Below are 19,976 nucleotides of genomic sequence, written 5' to 3' on the forward strand. Positions count from 1 at the left end.
TAACCAAGTCTTCTTTGATCTCTTTCTTCCTCGATAAATGTACATATTTATCATAGTCTCACATCACCTAACTTAAATTGTACATCATTATAAAAAAAAAGTGTATATCTTATATCGATATAGAGGATTAATTCAAATAGATTTTAAGATTGAGAAGTACTATTTTACAAGTTGTAGTCCTCTTCGAATAGTCAAGGAATATTTAAATTGTACTTAAAAGCAAAATAAAGACCTAAATCTGCTTATCTTGTAAAGGGCATTATAGTTTGAAAAGTTTTATATAGTGAATTTTTCCTTTGGAAAAGTGTCGCTCCCACTCGACACAAACCATGGAGTATAAGAGGTTTGTGAATCATGTTAAAATACTTTGTTATCATTGTTCTCGATTCTATACCTTTATTATTCTACTTTTATCTCATTGCCTATAATTTAACTATGCTGCTATTTAATTTAACTCTTATGATTTTCTAAAATAACACAGTTTTATTTGGGTTTGGGGTTTGCTTAACTTTCATACACCTTTCACATATCACACATGTGTACTTAAATCTAATCTTTTAATTTAATTTAAGTGTTTGTTTGCGAGATTTTTAGAAGTGTTTATTCGTCACTTCTAGATGGTCCTTCTAATCCATCAAGAACCACTGACGACCTCAACCCCTAGCCCACACCCCTGCTCCAGCTTCAAAGAGGCACTTGGATGGCTCCTCCGAGCTTTGTCCAAAGAGTCTATGACCAGCCAACTAATGTGCACTTGTTCTAACACCACGAGAGCCACATCCTCCCTAGAAAGGAAATGAATCCAAAGCCACCAGATCTCCTCAATAGTTGGTTTGCAACAACATAGGCTTCTAGAACTTCCTAGAGAGTCTACTACCATACAACATTGTTAACAAACAACTTTACGACACACTGACTACCCACCACTTAAAAGTCACCACTCTTCGAATCACAAACTTGCAAGCTTCCTTAAGAGCCACCCACCTACCACGCCAAACCCTTGTACAACCACCAACAAACTGCTGCCTTCACTCCATGACCTTGGAAACCCGCCTAAGAACCAACGCACCTTCGCTCCACCTATGCTCTACTTCTCTCCAGCTACGCTTTCCATCTTTATCAATTCACACCAATTGACCAATTTATAAGGAACCCTTTAAGAATATGGTAAGGTTGCTCCTATATGAATTGAATAACAAATGTTCAATTCCCAAAGACAACCACGAGTTCACATTTATTGAACCTCGCCAAATAACAACATTTGTGAGAACAAAATACAAAGGACTGAATATTGAAAACTATACATGATTATCCACTTCACAATTTAAACTATAGTTCTGTGCTAAAACTTCAAACTGATATTTGAGTCCTACAAATAATATACATAGCATGGAACACAAAAATGATGGATGGAACTGAAGATCAACATTTAGTTCCTCACTGAATGTCAATTTCATGGCCAAAAACATTTAATGACGAACGTAGAGAAACCATAGTTCCACACAAATAGAAAAGGATTCCAGAAAAAGAAAGATGGGAAGAGAACTACAAACTAACAAAGACTAAACATGACATGAGCAAATTATACTCTTCCAAGCACCTGATCAATCTGAACAAAATCATCAAAATAAGTAACATTCTGGATGCCAGTGTTTTATCGCACGTCTAAAGATAAGGAATAGTTTTTGTCTAAAGATGGTGTTACAGAATCTAAATTTCAATTTTCCCTGATTCTATATAATGCTAAGAAGATATGCTTTAAAAGTTAAGATATTTTAAAGTAAATTATCAGCATCTTTATTAGATCCAAGCTTGGTCAGGTTATAATAAAAATTTGTTTGTTGGTGTACTCACACTGACACTTTGCACAAACAATATGAGTAAACACTTTTTATCAGAATTAATCATGTGTAACTTCTAGAAATAGCCATGTCGAGCACTTAGATACACACTGGTATTGGATGCTCATATCCAGGTTTAAATAACATAACATAGAAAATGGTTGTTCGTCAATGAGTTAGAGATCCCTTTTTAGACTCCGATAAGAGCTAAATAGGTTCTCCTATAGTATCTGCATGAAGCAAAATCTCTATTACATTGAATGAGGCTTGAAAAGAATGTAGCAAATGAAAATGTAAGGCATATATATATATGGCTAGGACTCCCATGTACGGCAATATTCCTATGTTGTAGGAGGTTGTTTAAGCTTATATCAAGGTTCAAAATTTTGAGCCGTGTCGGAGTTCAAGTTTATGACCGGAACGATACAGTTTAGTACTATATCATGCTATGCCGATACAGTTTCAGTATTTTTTTAAATAGAAAATACATTAATTAAAAAAATATTTTTATTAATATTTGATCGTTATAGATGCTTACTATTGAATTATATTTAAGATGTTGAATGTTGAGTTTAAATTTTGATATTATCTCGTGAAATGATGTTATTGAGTAAAAATCGATTTAGAGTTAACTAAAGTCCACCTAGTAGACTAGACATGACAAGATCAAGTAGGTTTAAACTAGATTTAATTTGGATTTATTTTGATCAGTTTAAATTTAGATCAAATTTAAATATAAAATAATTTAGTTCATTAGTAATAGTATATTTTATAAAGTTAGAAATTATATTATATTTAATTTTTTTATCTTTCTTAATAATATGTCTCCTACATCCTTAAAGGTTTTTTTTCTCTATATTTACCTTATCAACAGATGAAGAAGGGAAAATAATAATCTCTTTAAGAGATTTCACTATTTACCTTGTGAAGAGATGAAGGAGAGAAAAAAAATCTCTTTGTTTACTTTCATGGACAGACGGAGGGGGAAAAATTAATGAACAAAGGAGGGAAAAAATTAATGAGAAAAAAATCAATGCTAAAACTAAAATTTAAAGAAAAAAAGGAAACAGTAAAGAAAAAACAAAAAAAATAAAGGTCATGGCTGCATTTGTGACGTCGTGGAGGCAGCCTCTACGAGTCACAACGGCCTTGTCATGTCGATCGACAAGTGGAACAGTGAATTTTGCCTGTGTTGACCAGCACGACTCATACTTGAATCCATGGCTTATATATGTGCAGAAACAACTACTTAAAAAGATTAAATGTAGATGGAGGATGAAATCCTAATCCTTTCCATAGAGTAAAAGAGATTTGGATTATTGGAAATGCATAGAGCAGTTATGTAGCATGATAATGAATCACTATAAGAACTACAACTATGGATAGGTAGTTTTAGACTAGGCACATATGCTATTAAATCATGAAAGATATCCTTGAGGAAATATTCCTACAAGTTTCAGACTCTCAAGTACAAGTATGTAGTAGTGGCGAGGTCAAATATCACATTATTGCTAAGTACCTTTAAGATATTTATTCTTTCGCCTAAAGCAAAAACAGCAGAACGGTACTTTAGAGGTTCTCTTCCTCTTAAGAGAAAAGCTGCACTCCTAGTTTCAACTCCAATTAAGTCTGTTGCAGTAGCAATGTCCAACTGCAGTTTCTCCAATGCTTGTATATATGCTCGAAAATGTGCACTTAAAACCTAAGGGAAAAGCAAAGAAAGCTGTCAAGAGCAAACATTCAATATTACAAATGGTAGGATCTGCGAGTATATACCACACAATAATATCAAATCATAAAAAATAAAGAATAAATGAAACCCTCACAGTATTGATGAAGCTTTTGCAAATAATAGTTTTAGATATGGTTAGAAAGGTACCACCTACTATATAATAATAAATACAAAATCAGAATTATTTGGGCTTGGCCATATGAAGTTACTGCCATTTAACTTTATGTAAAACTTGTATCACAAGTGATATCCAAGTTTTGTAAATCACAGTAATTATAATTAGAGTTTTCTCTGTTTTCTCTTTACCAATCACACCTTCCACTCTAATTAGACTGTTTGACTCACTGTAACATAGATGGGTCTTCTTTGACCATAATCAAGCCATGCTGACCTATTTTACCATATTTTTGGTTTCTCTTTACACTTAATTGCTCTCAGTTAGTAAATTTCATTTAATTATTTTATTTAACTCACAAAACTATCTAAAGGCCCACTTGTCATAACATTTATGGTCTTTGACCATAATCAAACCATGTTGACCTATTTTACCATATTTTTTGGTTTCTCTTCACACTTAATTGCTCTCAAATAGAAATTTTCATTTTATTATTTAATTTACCTCATAAAACTATCTCAAGGCCCCCATTATATATCTCCATAAATAATAAGAAAAGGCATCCTACAACACTACCAACTAGATTATCATGGTCATGGTCCAACCAATATATATTGATTATAATCCTTCAAACCATATATAGAAGCCACCTTTGACATCTTCAACACATCCACTTTCCCCCCTTTCCAGCCTTCTATCCTGATCCACCCTGTCCTTCCTACCCCTGCCCGTCATATTCGTCTAGTTTACCTCCTCATATTAAACCAAAGTTCCTCTCTAAACTCCTATCATGATGCCTCCGCTATCACCCCTCCTAGCCTTCCCTTCATGACTAATGATGCATTTTGAGCTACCATTTGCTGCTAGGGCTTATGCTTCATCTCCTTGTCATCTTAAAGTTGTTTATAAATTGTGGTCATTTTCCATTGAGATTTTCTATTAGATAGCACACCACCAACTATACTCCATCACTCGTACATTAGATCCAATGGCAACCCGTCTTCTCATTGGAATGATGATGACTTCACATCACCCTCACACTAGCTTGATGATAATTTGTTCCGGTCCCGACTTCAGATCAGAATGTGTTTTCCATGATCAACCACCATAAGGCTATGATTGTGGATCATATTCCCCCACCTAGATCGTCCCCATAATTTGGAGCATTTTTTCACATTGCCCACTTTCTTCATGTTATCTTATTCCATCTTCGACTTCTTTATCTTTGCTTCCACCAAAATCAATTTGTATGGTGGATCAGGCTTACCTCAAAATCAGGGAATCATTTGTCCCCTTATTTTATTTATTGCTTCATTGCCCATAACATTCAACGTGAGGCCAACACACACTTGTACGCTTATCCCCATCCCAGCTACTTATCAACCCCCTATCCTCTAGTTACCATGTAACCTTTTCCTCCACCTATATACAAACCCTCTATGCTTATGCACTTCGGTTCATATTCTAATATGTATTTAGGAATGCAAAGTATTTTAGGAATGAAATGTAGTAAAGCTTTTTTCCAAACACCAGATTCACAAAGCCACTTTTTCAATACAAGTCATAGGTTGCATTCCAAAAGTTGTTTACCCAAAGAACTTTAAATAATTACAATATTTGATATAAATTAGTAAATAGTAAAAAATTATTAAATTAATTATTTTAAATAGATTGTATGTTATCAATAAAAGATCTATCTACCAATAGTTATTTGGCTCCCGAAAAGTGTTTCTAGTCAAAGATCGAGAGTCTAAATTCGAATATTAAAACAACATTGTTAGTGTTAGGAAAGGCTTGTCATCCCCGCAATGAGAGAAAAATAGTCCCACATCTAATATGGTGTGAGGAACCTCATAGCCAGGCCAAAAAAAAACAAAAAACTAACTTTTGAATTTTATTAATTTGATAAATTAAATTAATTCATTGTTATAATAATTTAAAAAAGAAATAGCATACATAAATATATAAATATAATTATGTGTGATATATTTTAATTTATTATATTTTCATTGCATAATACTTTTAAACTTTGATGTTTCAAATATAATTTATAAATCAATAAAAGGAAAAGTATACATGATTATATATAAAATAATGGAATCTCATCATCGCCATCATTAAGCAATGTTCATCAGCTATTAGGGTCCGCTACATAGATTTTATTTCTCTATTAAGCTCCATGAAAGACAATATCACAAGTAAGATTATATTTATTAAATCATTCCATTACATTGACTAGTACTTTGTTTAATCTCACTCTACCCCTTACACTTTCTACCATAATAAATTTGGCTCTTCTAACTATAGAATCTATTGATTGACCTTAGACATCCATATCATCTCAACCTCTTCTCTCGTTTGTCTCATTAGAGTTAAATCTAATTTCTATCAAATTTAATAATGTTAATTTTATCCTTCTACTTCTGAGTAATTCTACACATCTATCTTAGCATTCTCATTTGTTATGTTAATTTTTTTGTACAATAGTATCTAAAGCTAAATATAATATTTTGTTTAGTTAATGTATAATATCAATTAATTTATTATGTAGATTTTTTATAATTGTAAATGACAATTGACTATCAAAATTGATCATATTCCTAGTCAACCATACAAATTCTCTTTTTTGCTATTACAAAACAAGTCTTTGACTTGTGTTTTTAAACAGGGAATAACTTTTCACTCTCATATTCTCTATAGATAGAAATGAAAAAAAAATGAAATATATATATGTATATCACAAACCAAACAAACTCTCTTAGGTCATCCCACCTACCATGTCTGAAACTTTTCCAATTCTAGCATCCACTTTGTCAAATATTTCTATAACATCTCAATTCATGGTCCTCTCATTTTTGGACCACTAGAACCTCTCCTAAAGTGAAATTCAATGCCTGAATTATTGTCTAAAACAAATTAACATACGGACAATATTTTTTCTTAGAAGTGCAACATTTTAGTCACTCTGACAATATTGCCCTCTATGTTCTCATAATTTTGAGACAGTATCCATATTCTCTTTCAATTTTACTTTGTGATAGTTAGATGCCAAAAAATATTTGACTAAACATGTTCTGTAGTTTCTTAACTCATTCCTCACCAACTGTACTATACCCTCAAGAACAGGAGAGCAAGAATACATGGAATGGGCACAGCTACCATCGATTCCAACAAATATAAAACCTTTTTATTTGATTATAAACTGGTTTATTAACGCTTCAAATACCTGAGCTACACTATAAAAGGCTAATCTCCTTAAAAATTTCTTGTGTGTTTTCCTCACATTTTAACTCTGTTGTAATAAGCCCTATATATAAAAATTTGTAAGCGTTTACACAAATCTTTATATGAAAATTTCCCCTTCCTTTCTCTCTCCAAAAAAAATGAATACATTAATCCACGGAGATGAATAGTGAGAGTTTTGATCTAAAGCAACCCCATGTGATATTAGTGCAATACTATGTAGCAATCCAAAATTTTAACGTTGATGTGGCCTGAGACATACTACTGTTCTAAAATTCAAAAAGTAATTTAGTAAATAGATGGACCTAATAAATATGATCTTGGAACATAAACAACTATTAATAAAACTAAATGAGGAATTGTGCAGAAGTTACCTTGTTCATTGTATCAACATAAGCTGCACGAACCTCAGTGTATATCTCTTTACCATGTTCTTTAAGGAAATGTATCACATACCTGCAGATTAAACATAAATGATTTAAGAAACAACTAGCACAGCAAAGTTAAAGTAACTACGGAAGGAATTGATGGTTTCTAAACTCAAGGAACAAATTTATGAGACAGTAGACTTTGAGCAAGCACTAGGCTTCAAGCACTAAACATAATAATTTACTTAGGAACCACCAGAATAACCTCACAAAGTTACTCTGGTATCTCAGTCATCAGTTTCAAATCTTTAAATTTAGGGTTGTCTACAGCAAATGAAAAATGTGAAATTGAAAGTTGAATCATCATGTTCAGGATTATAAACCATTCCATATTAAAATTCAGTTAGCAATCAGAACAGTTCTTTCAAATTATCAACATGTACTGTTTGTTAGGATGGCATGCTACAACTCAGTGACGAGAAGAGATGGAGAAGGAAACATGGAGAGGAGAAGAAGAGAGTGAGGGGAGAAAGGAGAGCAGAGAAGAAAACAAAAAGAAGAGTTGCAGGAGGGAGAAGAAAGACACAGAGCAACAGCAGCACTAGAAAGCAGGTGGGAGATGCCAGAGAGAAAAGAAAAGAAAAACATGAAGATAGGAGAAGAGATAGGCAATCCATATTCTTCGTCCCAGCATAAAGGTAGCATTGTTTCAGTAGCAATCATAATGGTCAAAAAGATGCACATGAACATTTAATTCTGTGCCAATAGAAAACATATTGACTTACTTAAAATCAAACCAAAAGGCATCACAATGGTTGTCCAACACTATATTACTAGGACTACGACTAGGACTAGGACTCGAGTATGAGTATCTGAAACAAGTATGGATCCAAGTGTCAAAGACGGCTATTTCAAAACATTTTTTACTTGTGATAAAATGGAATATTAGATGTCCAAACAGAGTGTTGGTGTCCGAGTGCCAACACAGAGGAGGTGGGCAAAGAGTCCAAGTAACGTAGATTCTAATGGTTAACAAGGTTTTTATAAAAACAGGCATTATGCAGTCCATCAGCAGCATAATACATATGCAATTTGCAAGCATGTTGCACATACATATATATGCAAGCACTATGCAGGTGATCAGCAGCTCAATAAATATGCAATCTGCAGGCACCTATGCTGTACATACATAAGCAGGCATGTATTTATGTATAAAAGACATAAAAAATGCTATTCAAAATTATACCAAATTGTACAAAAGAAAAAACATTATATCTATTATATTCGTTGTAAATGATTAAGCTTAAACACAAGTTAAACAAAAACAAGCATGGAACAAAAACTAATTCATGAATTTTTATTGAAGACAAGCTCCAACTCTTAAGGTAGCAACACACATTAATCAAATAAAATAATGAACTAATTAGAGCAAGAAATGCTATATCAGATTAAATATGTTGTTGACATTATGAGTTATTTTCCAAGGAGAAAAAAAAAGAACATGAACCCTAGAGAAGACCATAATAGCTTATAGATTTTCCTAATTCCAAAAATAGCATGTCCTAGTAATAATGTGTTTGTCACCAACTTCATACTGGCATGATTTGCACTACTAAAATCCTAAACTTCACAGATTGATGATTGGTGGCTAGTCATGCAGAGATAAAGAATGAAATGCTACAAGATTGAGCCTTCAACATTGATGGGGTGTCAATAGACTAATAAAATTTGCTAGAGTTGAGGTCGTAGTAGCTAGGACATTGGTCTTTGTTAGGAAAACGTGCCTCCATCAAGAGGGGAAAGCACGCAACAGATAGTGAGTATATGAGTAAAGAAGTTCAATTTTTTCCAAAACTAATGTGGTATGTACAGATTAGCTTCATATGGTTCCAAGTTAGCATTCAGTCATGTTTAAAATCAAACACTGGCCATGTATTTCAAATATGGGGCATGGATTGAACTTCTCAGATAGCATAGATAAAAAACTGCATTAAGAGACCACATATGCCAATATGCAATACATATAAGCTCATGTGGTTGCCTAGACCATTTTTAAGATACCAATTGTTAATTATCACTGTTATTGTGTAAATGACTTTCTATTTAGAATGTTCAAAACTAAAAATAACATTGGGACCTTTACTATCTCTTCAAATCCAAATGTCAAGCTACATTTGCACAACACAACTGCATATGGAGTTTTGCTGGTAATTCACAAAATATGTGAAGCAAATAATGACAAATTTTCTATTGATGATATCACATTCTGTTGATGATAGCAATCATAATGAGCCTTGGGAGTCAACCATATTAAAGACAAAAATTTAGTTACCAAAGACATTAAGAGACTAAATATTTTCTCAGGATTGAACTAGATATGGTGTTAATCTTAAAGGTGACTTGCTTTTCGATATGTCACTTATCTAGCTAAGGAATCATAAATGTATCTTGGAAGGCGAACACTATCTGAAAAGAAACAATTGGTGAAGTAGGAACTTAAAGTTTAGGACAGAATTAGTACACTTGGGAATGAACTAGCACACAGTAAGTGTCAAGGGTGTCTTCTTCAAAGAGAAAATGTCTTAATCTTCCTAAGATAAGCTGTAAATGAATTGATAAGCCCAAGGTTTAAAATTTCAAGCTATGTCGAAGTTTCGGTCTCTGACCAGAACAATATGATTTCAATACCGTATTGTGTTATGTCTGTACAGTTTTGATACTTGTTAATTGAATTATGAATACATAATTAATTGATTGCTTAATTATTAATTAGATTGCTAATACATTCGTGTCTTTATATTTATATTTATTGATTAATTTAACCACATCACTCTTCACATTAGATATGCTTACAACCAATTAAATTTTAATTTTTAACTTTAGCAATTTGTAAATTATATACTTCTTTCGTTTTAATTTATGCTTATAATTTATTCAACTTTTACAGGTAAACACTGGAAAGAGCAATAAGAGAATGAGATCGTAGTACTCTACAATTGGGACATATTTTGTAACATTAGATCAATTTTAAATTTAAAGACCAAGAAATTTTCATTGTTAAAGATAAAATTTTATTTAAATGAATGTATATTTTTATCGCTTTATGTAATTATATTCGAAATTTATATAGTAGCATTTAATTAAAAAATTTATGCATTAACTATCATTTTATTTCATGTATTTTGTTTGATAAAACTCTAGGACGAAGTAAAATAATAATTTAAAATCCTATTGTCTTATTCTAATTTGAATTTATTTCTTTCACGTAATTATAATTATTAGATTGGGCCAAAAAAATACAAGATTTTCAAATTTTAAAACATTATATTTAAAACTTAAATTAGATTTTAAATTTTAAAATTAAATTTATTTAGTTTTATAAATATAAATTTTTTAAAAAAAAAATTACTTGACTCGAGCAAATTTTAAAAAAAAAATAAGAAAATAAAATTTAAATTTGAAAAAAAAAAATTATACTTTAATTCAAAGTGGATAGAGTTTTCTTATAAAAAAATAATTTGATCGATTTAGTAAACATCATTGTACTTATTATATATCTCCAATAAATGAATTAAAAATAGTAAAAGAAAAAATAAACTATTGTTTAGATTTAGTCAAATAAATTTTTATTTAATTAACGTGTTGTCAAACTTAGTTTTTTCATCGCTCGCTCACATGGCCTTTCAACTTCATAAAAGTTAAAACACAAAAGAATAAAAAAATACTAATGTTAGATATCGAATTTTATCCTATATAACTATTTTTTTAATATTTTTTCATTTTAAATTATTTTTTAAAATATTTAATAACTTATTTAACTAAATCAAACTAATATTTTAAGTTTTGGAGATCAAGTGAAACTTGGTTTAAGATTTGGTGAAGTCTATTGACTAGATAGCGATTAGAGTCAAATGTATTCAAACCAAGCTCGTATTGGATTTCTTTTGAACAGTTTGGAACTGAACCAAGTTTATACATAAATAAATTGAGTTTAATCATACTCAATTAGGTTTGTATTTTTAAAAGGTTAGGGAATTATCCTATCCTACTTTACTTTCACTTTCTTTTTCTTTTTCTTTTTCTTTCCTTTTTTTCTTCCCAATCCCAATTCCTCTCTACATCTTCCTCTCCACACCTATCGATGCCTATCATGCCCTTCACTGTCTGTCTCAATTGATCACTGCCACTGCTGACTGTAACTGATCGCTACCACCGCCTACTGCCTCTAATTGTCCCTACTCGCCCGCTATCTGGTGCTCCCTTTTTTTCTCCGCACTCTCTCTTTCATTTCCGCTACACTCCTCTCCTTTATTCTCCTTTCTCTCCCTCGATCTCTTTTCTCTTCCCTCCTATTTCCTTTATGCCACTGTGTCGAAGTCATCTTAATGTCGATTAGTGAAATGGTAAATTTGGCCCATGCCGACCAACTCAGCTCAATACCAAAACCCATGGATAAGCCTATAACTTCTTAATGATCCACGTGGCTGTGATCAGCTTGTCTTGTGACAAATCATTTATCTTACTGTTATTAAACTCAACATACCATATAAAATTGGACTTATTAGTCAATATATGTTGTCTCAGTTGATTGGGAGGATCCATTGAAACTCTTTGATCATTAAAAAGTCTAGAAAAGGACTTCTACATAGGAAGATACGAAATTTACATGTGAAGTTTTATGTTGTTGCAAAATAATACTATGATGGCCTTGTTAATGATGGAAAACCAAAATTAGTATACTGTTCACAGAAATTGGTCACTTGAAAGAGTAAAAGGTTTTCATTCTAGAGTTTAGGTTGACTTTTGCGATATGACTCGAATTTTGCTTGTGAGATATGATGGGTGAATACCTTGATAGATGAGTTTGGTGTTGGATCTCCAAGTTCATGGTTAACCATTGAGATAAGAAGGAAACCATCTACATTGCTAAATAGAATGAGTGCTCATTTCATTTCATTTGTGATTTAGTCATTTCAAAGGTTGTGATTCCATGCTTTAAGACCAACTTACAGATAAATATACTAATTCTTTGGGAGCTTCTCAATTTTCATAATTATATAACAAACTAGGATAATTAATATCTATACTCCAGCTTAAGGGTTAGAGTATCCAGGCTCCCTTCAATGATTAAGTCATTTCTTTCTCGATCCAACAACATAAATGCTCTCCAAATGATATTGCATGATGTTGAGTTGGGCTCAATCACTCAATGGAAGAGCCAAAGACAAATCAAATCCATATATTGCACTGCATCAATTCTTCTGTAGAAGACCTATGTTACGTGGAGACATTTCTTTTTTCTATTCATTCATGAAAGCATATGAATTACATAGATAAGTATCCAATGTCAGCTAGCATATACTTAATTTTTTAAAGATCTAAGACTCTGAGGCACATTTTAACAAGTTAGCACATAACTTAAATGCTTTGGACAGAATTTAAGAAGTGTGAATTCCCATGGTGTAAATGCAAGCATTTTCTTTGTAGCTATACCAGTCCTAGCCAAGGAATGGTAATTTAGAAAAACCATGGACCTAATAACCTTGCCCCATTTTTCCATAAAAATAATTTATCAAAGTCAAACATAAAATTGCTGAAACAGGGATAAGATATTTTGGCATATAAAAAATATATCCAACAAACTAAAACAAATTAACAAATGCCACATAATTTGCAAACAGATAGATTTTGATCGATATGTTTTATAGGTAAAAAAAACTTACTAAGAACAACTTACTTATACTTTAGAAGAACACTTTGTTGTAGAATCTGAATATTTGTCTTCGGTTTTCTCAATGCATAAAATTTCTGGGTGATAAACTCAAACACCTTCAGGAAGAAGTTCAAAAATATCAATGATTTAGACAGTACACTTAAATGTGTAGCAAACTGACTTGAATATTGTGAAAGAAATTCCTAAATGAAACAGTTAGCCAATTTCATAACTAGAAATTTGTACTCTTTGCAAATAAACTCTCAACCTCTAATACTTGGTCTTTTCTCTTCATGTGCCCCCTTCTGTTCCCATGTCAAACTCTAATACTTTGAGTCGGCATCCAACATTATTGATTACATTAAAACTTTTAGACACAACAATGTCAGTCACATCCAAGCTAATGTTGGATCATTTCCAAGTCAATTAATATAGCTCCAAGATGAAGCCTTCAAGAACTTTACTTTGTTTTCAGCATCAGAATCAGAAAAGGTTCACCAAGCTAAAAGTTCAAATATTATTGTGCAGGAGTATTTATGAGAATTATTTTGCCACAAATATGGTTGATAATAATGACAACAAATTTGATGGGTAGTGATAACATAATCACATATTTGCAGACACTAAAATTATTTGGAATTTGAGGGAATAGAAGATGACTAAAATTTATACCCATCAGTCGATTGGAGAGTATTTCTAGTCAACAAGAAGTGGGCAAAATATGGTTATTGGAGAACTAATTAAATAAGTTATTAGGGAGATTTGTGTCAAAAACTTTGCACAAAAATATCCCAACTCTGCTATGAACACGTGATCAAGTGCTAAAAGTCTCTAACGCTTTCGATCAAAGTGGAAGGCTTCAACTAAAGCTCTTAGTAATCTCCATGTCACTGAAATTTACATTTATAAGCTTTGAAAGAGTAGAGCTTATTATAAACAACATAGGTTGGGATTGTAAGACAGCTCCACGAAGGTCGAAGGAGCAATTGCTAGGGGATATTGGAGTATGACGCATTGAGCGTGTTATAGGCCATGGATTAGAGTGTCTTTTGCTTTTATTTCCACTGCAATTACTATTTGACATGATCACCCTTAAGCAACTAATTTATGTTTGTATGTGGGAAGGCAGATCTAAAGCCTCATGAGAAAGATTAAAAATATTTTCAAGCTGACCATTTCTTTTGACAGAAGGAAGAGAGAAAAAAAGTTCAAACTTTATTTCTCAAAGATATATATATATATAATAATAAATGATTTGAAGATTAAAAATATATATAAATTTTTAAGCGCAGATTTGAACTTTATATTGGAATAAAAAGCTTTCCACCCAAAATGAGCAAAGCCAATATAAAGGTAAAAAGGAAAAAGATTTTCTCAGCATTTTGCTTCCCTCCAATTTTCCTCCAAGTAAAATGGAAATTTCAATTAGAAAATTGTTTCTGACATTTTACTTCCTGTTTTCGTTCCTCCATAGGAAACACACCCTAAAATCCTGAATGAAAAGGAATCAACAGTACACTACTATAGAGAAAATTATTAGGCATATCCTCAAAAGTAGTTTCACTCTACCTTTACATAGATATTTTGATTGTCCTATTTACATTTACATCCTTTAGCTTAGTGTATTTACAGGCAAAATACTATATTTACAGAATAAACTCAGCATTTCTGATCCATGAATGCAGTAATATCTGCTCCAATTCAATTGGCCAAGGACTTCATTATGTATTTCCTCCATATAGACATCCTTTTAATACCCATATAAGTATGTTGTAAATTTCAAAATCCAGCATAATGTTCATCTACCAAATAAATATGGCATGTTCTTGAGTGATTCCATAATAATCCAACACTTCAATTGACACAATTAGCCCACAAGTCCATCTTACACTCAGCCTACATCAGATAGGAGAGTAGAAAATCAAGTTTTGTATCAACTCCCTCTCTCTCTCTCATATGAAATTATTCAGGTATTGCAATCTTCATATGCAATTTAGAATATACACTTTACATAAACATGGAATCAATAAACCAATAGAGAATAGTTTTACTTTTAGATGATTCAATTTCATTAGCTAAATCGTTGGATAGTTTCGGAAATCTAATGGAGTGAACATACCAGGAATGCAGCATCATGAAAATGCAGGAGAAAACTTGTTAATATGGTAAACTCAACAATAAAACACATATTGCAGACTGCCACTTTGATAATTAGAACACCAACTTGAAATATAAAATATGAAAATGACATAATGATGTACAAACCTTAGCAACAGCCTTTTGCCTTAGCCTTTCTAGCTCAGGTTGAATGTCTTTAAGAGCTTTGGAACCTTTGACCATAGAGTCAACTTCTAGGAATTTCAGTTTTTTGCTCAGCAATTCTAGAGTCCTGAGGTATTCTTCATTAACCTGCACCATTTATTAATATATAGTTGTTAAATGCCTAAACCAATCTTAGCTAGTAAGCTTTAGGAATCTATCACCTATCAGGTGGATAACCTAGAAATATATCAAATATAGAGTCATATAGACTTTTACTAACCACAGGTTCTCAGAATACCATAAAAAATAGATATTCTATTGATTCACAGTTGCATAAAATACTAATTTTGTGTAAGGGACTGAAAGAACAACCAGTCACATTACAGCATTTCTGGGAGGGATAGTGACTACTAATACAAACTGGATGTCTGCTTTTCCAAAAAAAAAAATGCCTTGGTTTATAGCACAAAAACTGCAGATATCATCAATGTCAAGTTGTAGAGCTATATTTATCCAACTGTTTGGAGTATGCCATATGGTTCCTTATCCTTCATTGAACTTTAATGCATTATACAAAACTTCAATAAACCTCAAAAAGTTTGTCTTGTACAATCATTACTCTTGAGCTTCTTTATACGACAGATTAACCAATGAGCTGATATAATATCACTGCCATGGAGGGGAAAAACACAAAGGTGCAACATAGCATAGAAATTTCAATGATCCTCAAAAAAGTGTCTTGTCAAAAATTCATTGTTATTGCCCGTCGGGCTTCTTTGTGAGATAGATTATCCACTGAGCCAACACTGTATGACTGTTTCATAGATAGAAGGATAAATATGTAACTTTATAAAATTTGGTTGAAGGACTACATTAAGATCCCTTTAGGCATGAACGCATAACCATCGTACAAAAAGATCCAACAACAATGTACTTAGGACAAGATATGCTTTGATGTCATATCAATTTGTTATATCAGAGTATGTTAATAATAAGGTAAAAAAAAAATATGTATAACAACCTCTTACCTCCCCATCAATCACAATGTCAATCATCCTTGGGGGAACAATAATGTCTTCTACAAATTTAGAAAGTTTAGATTCCGCTCCCTGTAACCGTAGAAGCATATCTTAGAGACATAAAAAAGTAAAAGTTCGCTAGACTATTTAGTTATTAGTTAAATGAAATGTCGAACCGCATGATAAGTTGGTTGCTAGACATGGCTTTCAAGAGGCACAAAGGAGAAAATTCAGGAGGATAGAAGCACATGGTAATCCAAAAACCTAAAGTAGAAATGTTGCCTGGGCCATTCTGTATGTGCTGTCTAATTGAATTGGTAAAGCAATACCCTCAGAAGCTCAAATTTCAGTATGTTCTCAAGAAGCTAATAAAGTGATGGATGTCTATTTGTTCTTCTATAGAAGAGAAACTGTCCGGAGAGGACTGAACTGAATATCTGTTTCACATTCTACTAAATTTCAGACAAGGATCTGATGCTGACGATAGTGTCTTGAAAAGGTGGTTTTTAGATTATAAGCAGCAGACATATTCAGTTATGTTAGACCAGGGGCTGAAGTATAAGAATGTGTAATATTTTTGCAAATGAGCAGATATTAGATCCTTGATAGTCAGTTTTTATGATTGCATGTAAAGCTGATGGATCTGTAAATAGGAAGTGTTGTTTACATCCTCCTTTTGCAAATTAAAACTTCCTCACCATTAAGTAAAGATGTAGACAAAAAAAAAGAAAATATATTCCATATTGAAATGAAAATCCAATTCAATACAAAGTACAAAAAAAAGTCCATACCTTTCTATTCTTCAGCTTCAGGCCCATGTCCATTGATTTCTCTTGAAGACTTTTTATCTCTGAGCTTATTGAACCAATTTCTGCCTACCATAAAATGTTCTAAATCGGTAAAGATACAAGTCAAGAACAACATTGAAAAGACCAACAAATTTTTAACTCGGCAACAGAATTAAGATATTAAATAGATCAACCAAAGCCCTTCCTTGGAATTAGTGGATGAATAAAGGAAGCGAGCTAATCTTGAGTGTCGCAATATCCATACACAAGAACAGAAATTTTGCTGAAGGATGTTTGTGCTTCCAAAAGAAGTTTCATATGCAAAAAGTACCATAATAAATGCTATTTTATTCTATCATACAGAGAACTAGCATTTTGAACAGCAACATGACAACTACTATAATGTTTGAATCAGCAGGCACTTTTGAGTTATTACAGATGGGATGTGTAGAAGAAACTCTCAATCATTTACAGAACAAGCATTAGTCCATGATATATATAATCCATTCCATGGTATAAAATAATGCGTCGTGTCAGTCGGCATAGGCGGAATTTTTCGTTCCATCTGCAGATCGACACAGGCACAGTTGCAGAGGCAACTGCAACATTACAATGTCCTCCACGAGGTCACGGAGGAAGCAGCGAGTTCGCGAAGGAAGCCACAAGGTCATGGCATCCTTTTTTTACTTTTTCATTTTTTTATGATTAATTTAAATTCCTCCTCTTAATTTAAATTGATCTCCTTGTTCCTTTCTCTCTTAATTTTTCTTCTCCTTATCCGTTAATTTTTTTCCCTCCTTTATTAATTTTTTTACCTCCTTCGTATGTCTAAGAAAGGAAAAAACAAGGGTTATTTTTTTCTAATAATTTTTCGCTCCTTCATCTATCCCTCCCTTGTCCTCCATTAATTTTTTTTCGTCCTTCCTCCACAAGTATAAACAGAGAGGGAAAAACTCTCTTTAATGATGGTTAATTTTTACCCCCCTTCATCCATCCAAGAGATAGAGCAAAAAATTCCATCTAAAATAATGGTTAATTTTTTCCCCTCCATCTATCCATAAGTAAAAATAAAAAATAAACCTCTTGGAGATCAAGGGAACAGATTATTAAGAAATAAATACAATATAATTTCTAACCTTATAAAATATTCTACTATAAATTAAATTATTATATATATATTTGGTTTAATTTTAAACTGATCATAATAAATCCAAATTAAATTCAATTTAAATCTACTTGATCCTGCTAGGTTTACTTGGTGGACTTCAACTAAATTAACTTTTACTCAATAAGCATCAAATATTTTATGAAATAATATCAAAACTCGAATTCAACATAAAATATCTCAAATATAACTCCATAATAAGCATCTATAACAATCAAATATTAATAAACATATTTTTTAATTAAGATATTTGTATTTAAAAAGTATTGATACCATATCGACATAGCAGATATAGGGGGTGTTTGGTTTAAGGTTCTCCAGATGTAAATGTTCCATTGAGTTCTTGAAATTTGTGCAATGGAAAGATGATGGGTGTTTGGGTTTAAATGGTGAATGTACATATGAGGTTGGGGTAACTGAAAATTGGAGGTTGGCAAAAAGGATCTGTGGAGGTCCTTTTTGCCAACCTGAAAGTTCAAATTACACATCTACCCTTGTGAAAAATATATAAGGATTTTTTAATTTTCTTAATAAGAGTAAATAAGTAAATAGACATCCAAAATACAACTCAACCTCATATTCACCAAACACTCCATTTACATTTATATTTTCTCAACCTTTTCTCAACTCCAACTATACATTTACATATTTTCAACCTCAACTTTCCGTTGAAAAAATACAACTTAAAACCAAACACCCCCATAGTATAGAAATCATATTCATAAATCGAAACTTCGGCATGGCTCAAAATTTTAAACCTTGGTCCCTTCCCCACGAAAAAAATCATAAATGCATAAAGAGATGATATAAGAATAAAGAAATAGTGAGCAATAGGAGACTAAAGGGAGAGTAATAAGCAAGATTCTTATGTACATGAAGCACTAACGAGGACATCCTAAAAAATATTCTAGAAGATATTTCAAGAAATATTCCAAAAATTCAACACACCCCTTCAATCCCCTCAAGCTGGCGAATCAATATAACAAACTTAGCTATAGATAGACCCTTTGTAAGTGCATCAATAAAGTGATTGCTCGATGAAACATAAGGTGTACTAACTAAATTAGCACCAATCTGTACTTTAATGAAGTGCATACTAATCTCAATTCGTTTAATGCTATGTGTTTTACTAAATTGTATGCAATGCTTACGTTTGACTTGTCATTTTACTTCCCCATCTAAGTTTATTCTCCTTGTTGTCTATGCAAATCATATTATTATAAAAAAAGAGCAACCCGATGCATAAAGCTCCCGACAATACAGAGTCCCAAAAAAGGGTCTATTGTAAGCAATCTTATCCTGCTTTGAAAAAGACTATTTTTAAGACTCGAACCTGTGACCTTCAGATCACACAGTAACAATTTTACCGTTATGCCAAGGTTCCCTTTCAAACAATATTATTATAATTGATGGAATTTTACGAGATTGAAAGTCTATCTCCATCAACACTTTCAGACATGAGATATTTTCTTGTTATAGAGGAGGCTCACTCAGGGCGAACATTTATATCTCCCATTGGAAATAAGTGTTTGATAAGCTTGACGAAATTAGCATGTTGGGAGCTAAACTAATAGATCCTGATGTCAAATCGATTCCAGGACAAGAGGAGTCATTGTCTAATCTAGGAAAGTACTAAAGACATTGAAAAACTGAAATACCTCACCGTTCCATGACCAAATAGTATTTCCAATAGCATGATATGTTCCTTAAGGTCTCATGCCATGATCATT

The 19,976-nt window shown here is 32.2% G+C and overlaps 1 protein-coding gene across 1 annotated transcript in view; it reads right to left on the reverse strand.

Moving 5' to 3' along the window:
- The window catches only part of LOC141838852 (vacuolar protein sorting-associated protein 52 A), a 44,258-nt gene that overhangs the window by 15,363 nt on the left and 8,919 nt on the right, over nucleotides 1–19,976 (reverse strand). The window contains exons 5-10 of the mRNA XM_074726450.1: nucleotides 17,085–17,168; nucleotides 16,303–16,383; nucleotides 15,278–15,421; nucleotides 13,037–13,128; nucleotides 7,306–7,387; nucleotides 3,361–3,543 (exon numbers count right to left, since the gene is read on the reverse strand). Of these exons, the coding sequence (XP_074582551.1) occupies nucleotides 3,361–3,543; nucleotides 7,306–7,387; nucleotides 13,037–13,128; nucleotides 15,278–15,421; nucleotides 16,303–16,383; nucleotides 17,085–17,168 (666 nt within the window). The remainder of the gene's footprint in view (nucleotides 1–3,360; nucleotides 3,544–7,305; nucleotides 7,388–13,036; nucleotides 13,129–15,277; nucleotides 15,422–16,302; nucleotides 16,384–17,084; nucleotides 17,169–19,976) is intronic.

This window comes from Curcuma longa, chromosome 11 (assembly GCF_044706935.1).
Source record: "Curcuma longa cultivar G26 ecotype Majalengka, Jawa Barat chromosome 11, ITB_CL_G26_1.1, whole genome shotgun sequence".
NCBI classification, from domain to species: domain Eukaryota; kingdom Viridiplantae; phylum Streptophyta; class Magnoliopsida; order Zingiberales; family Zingiberaceae; genus Curcuma; species Curcuma longa.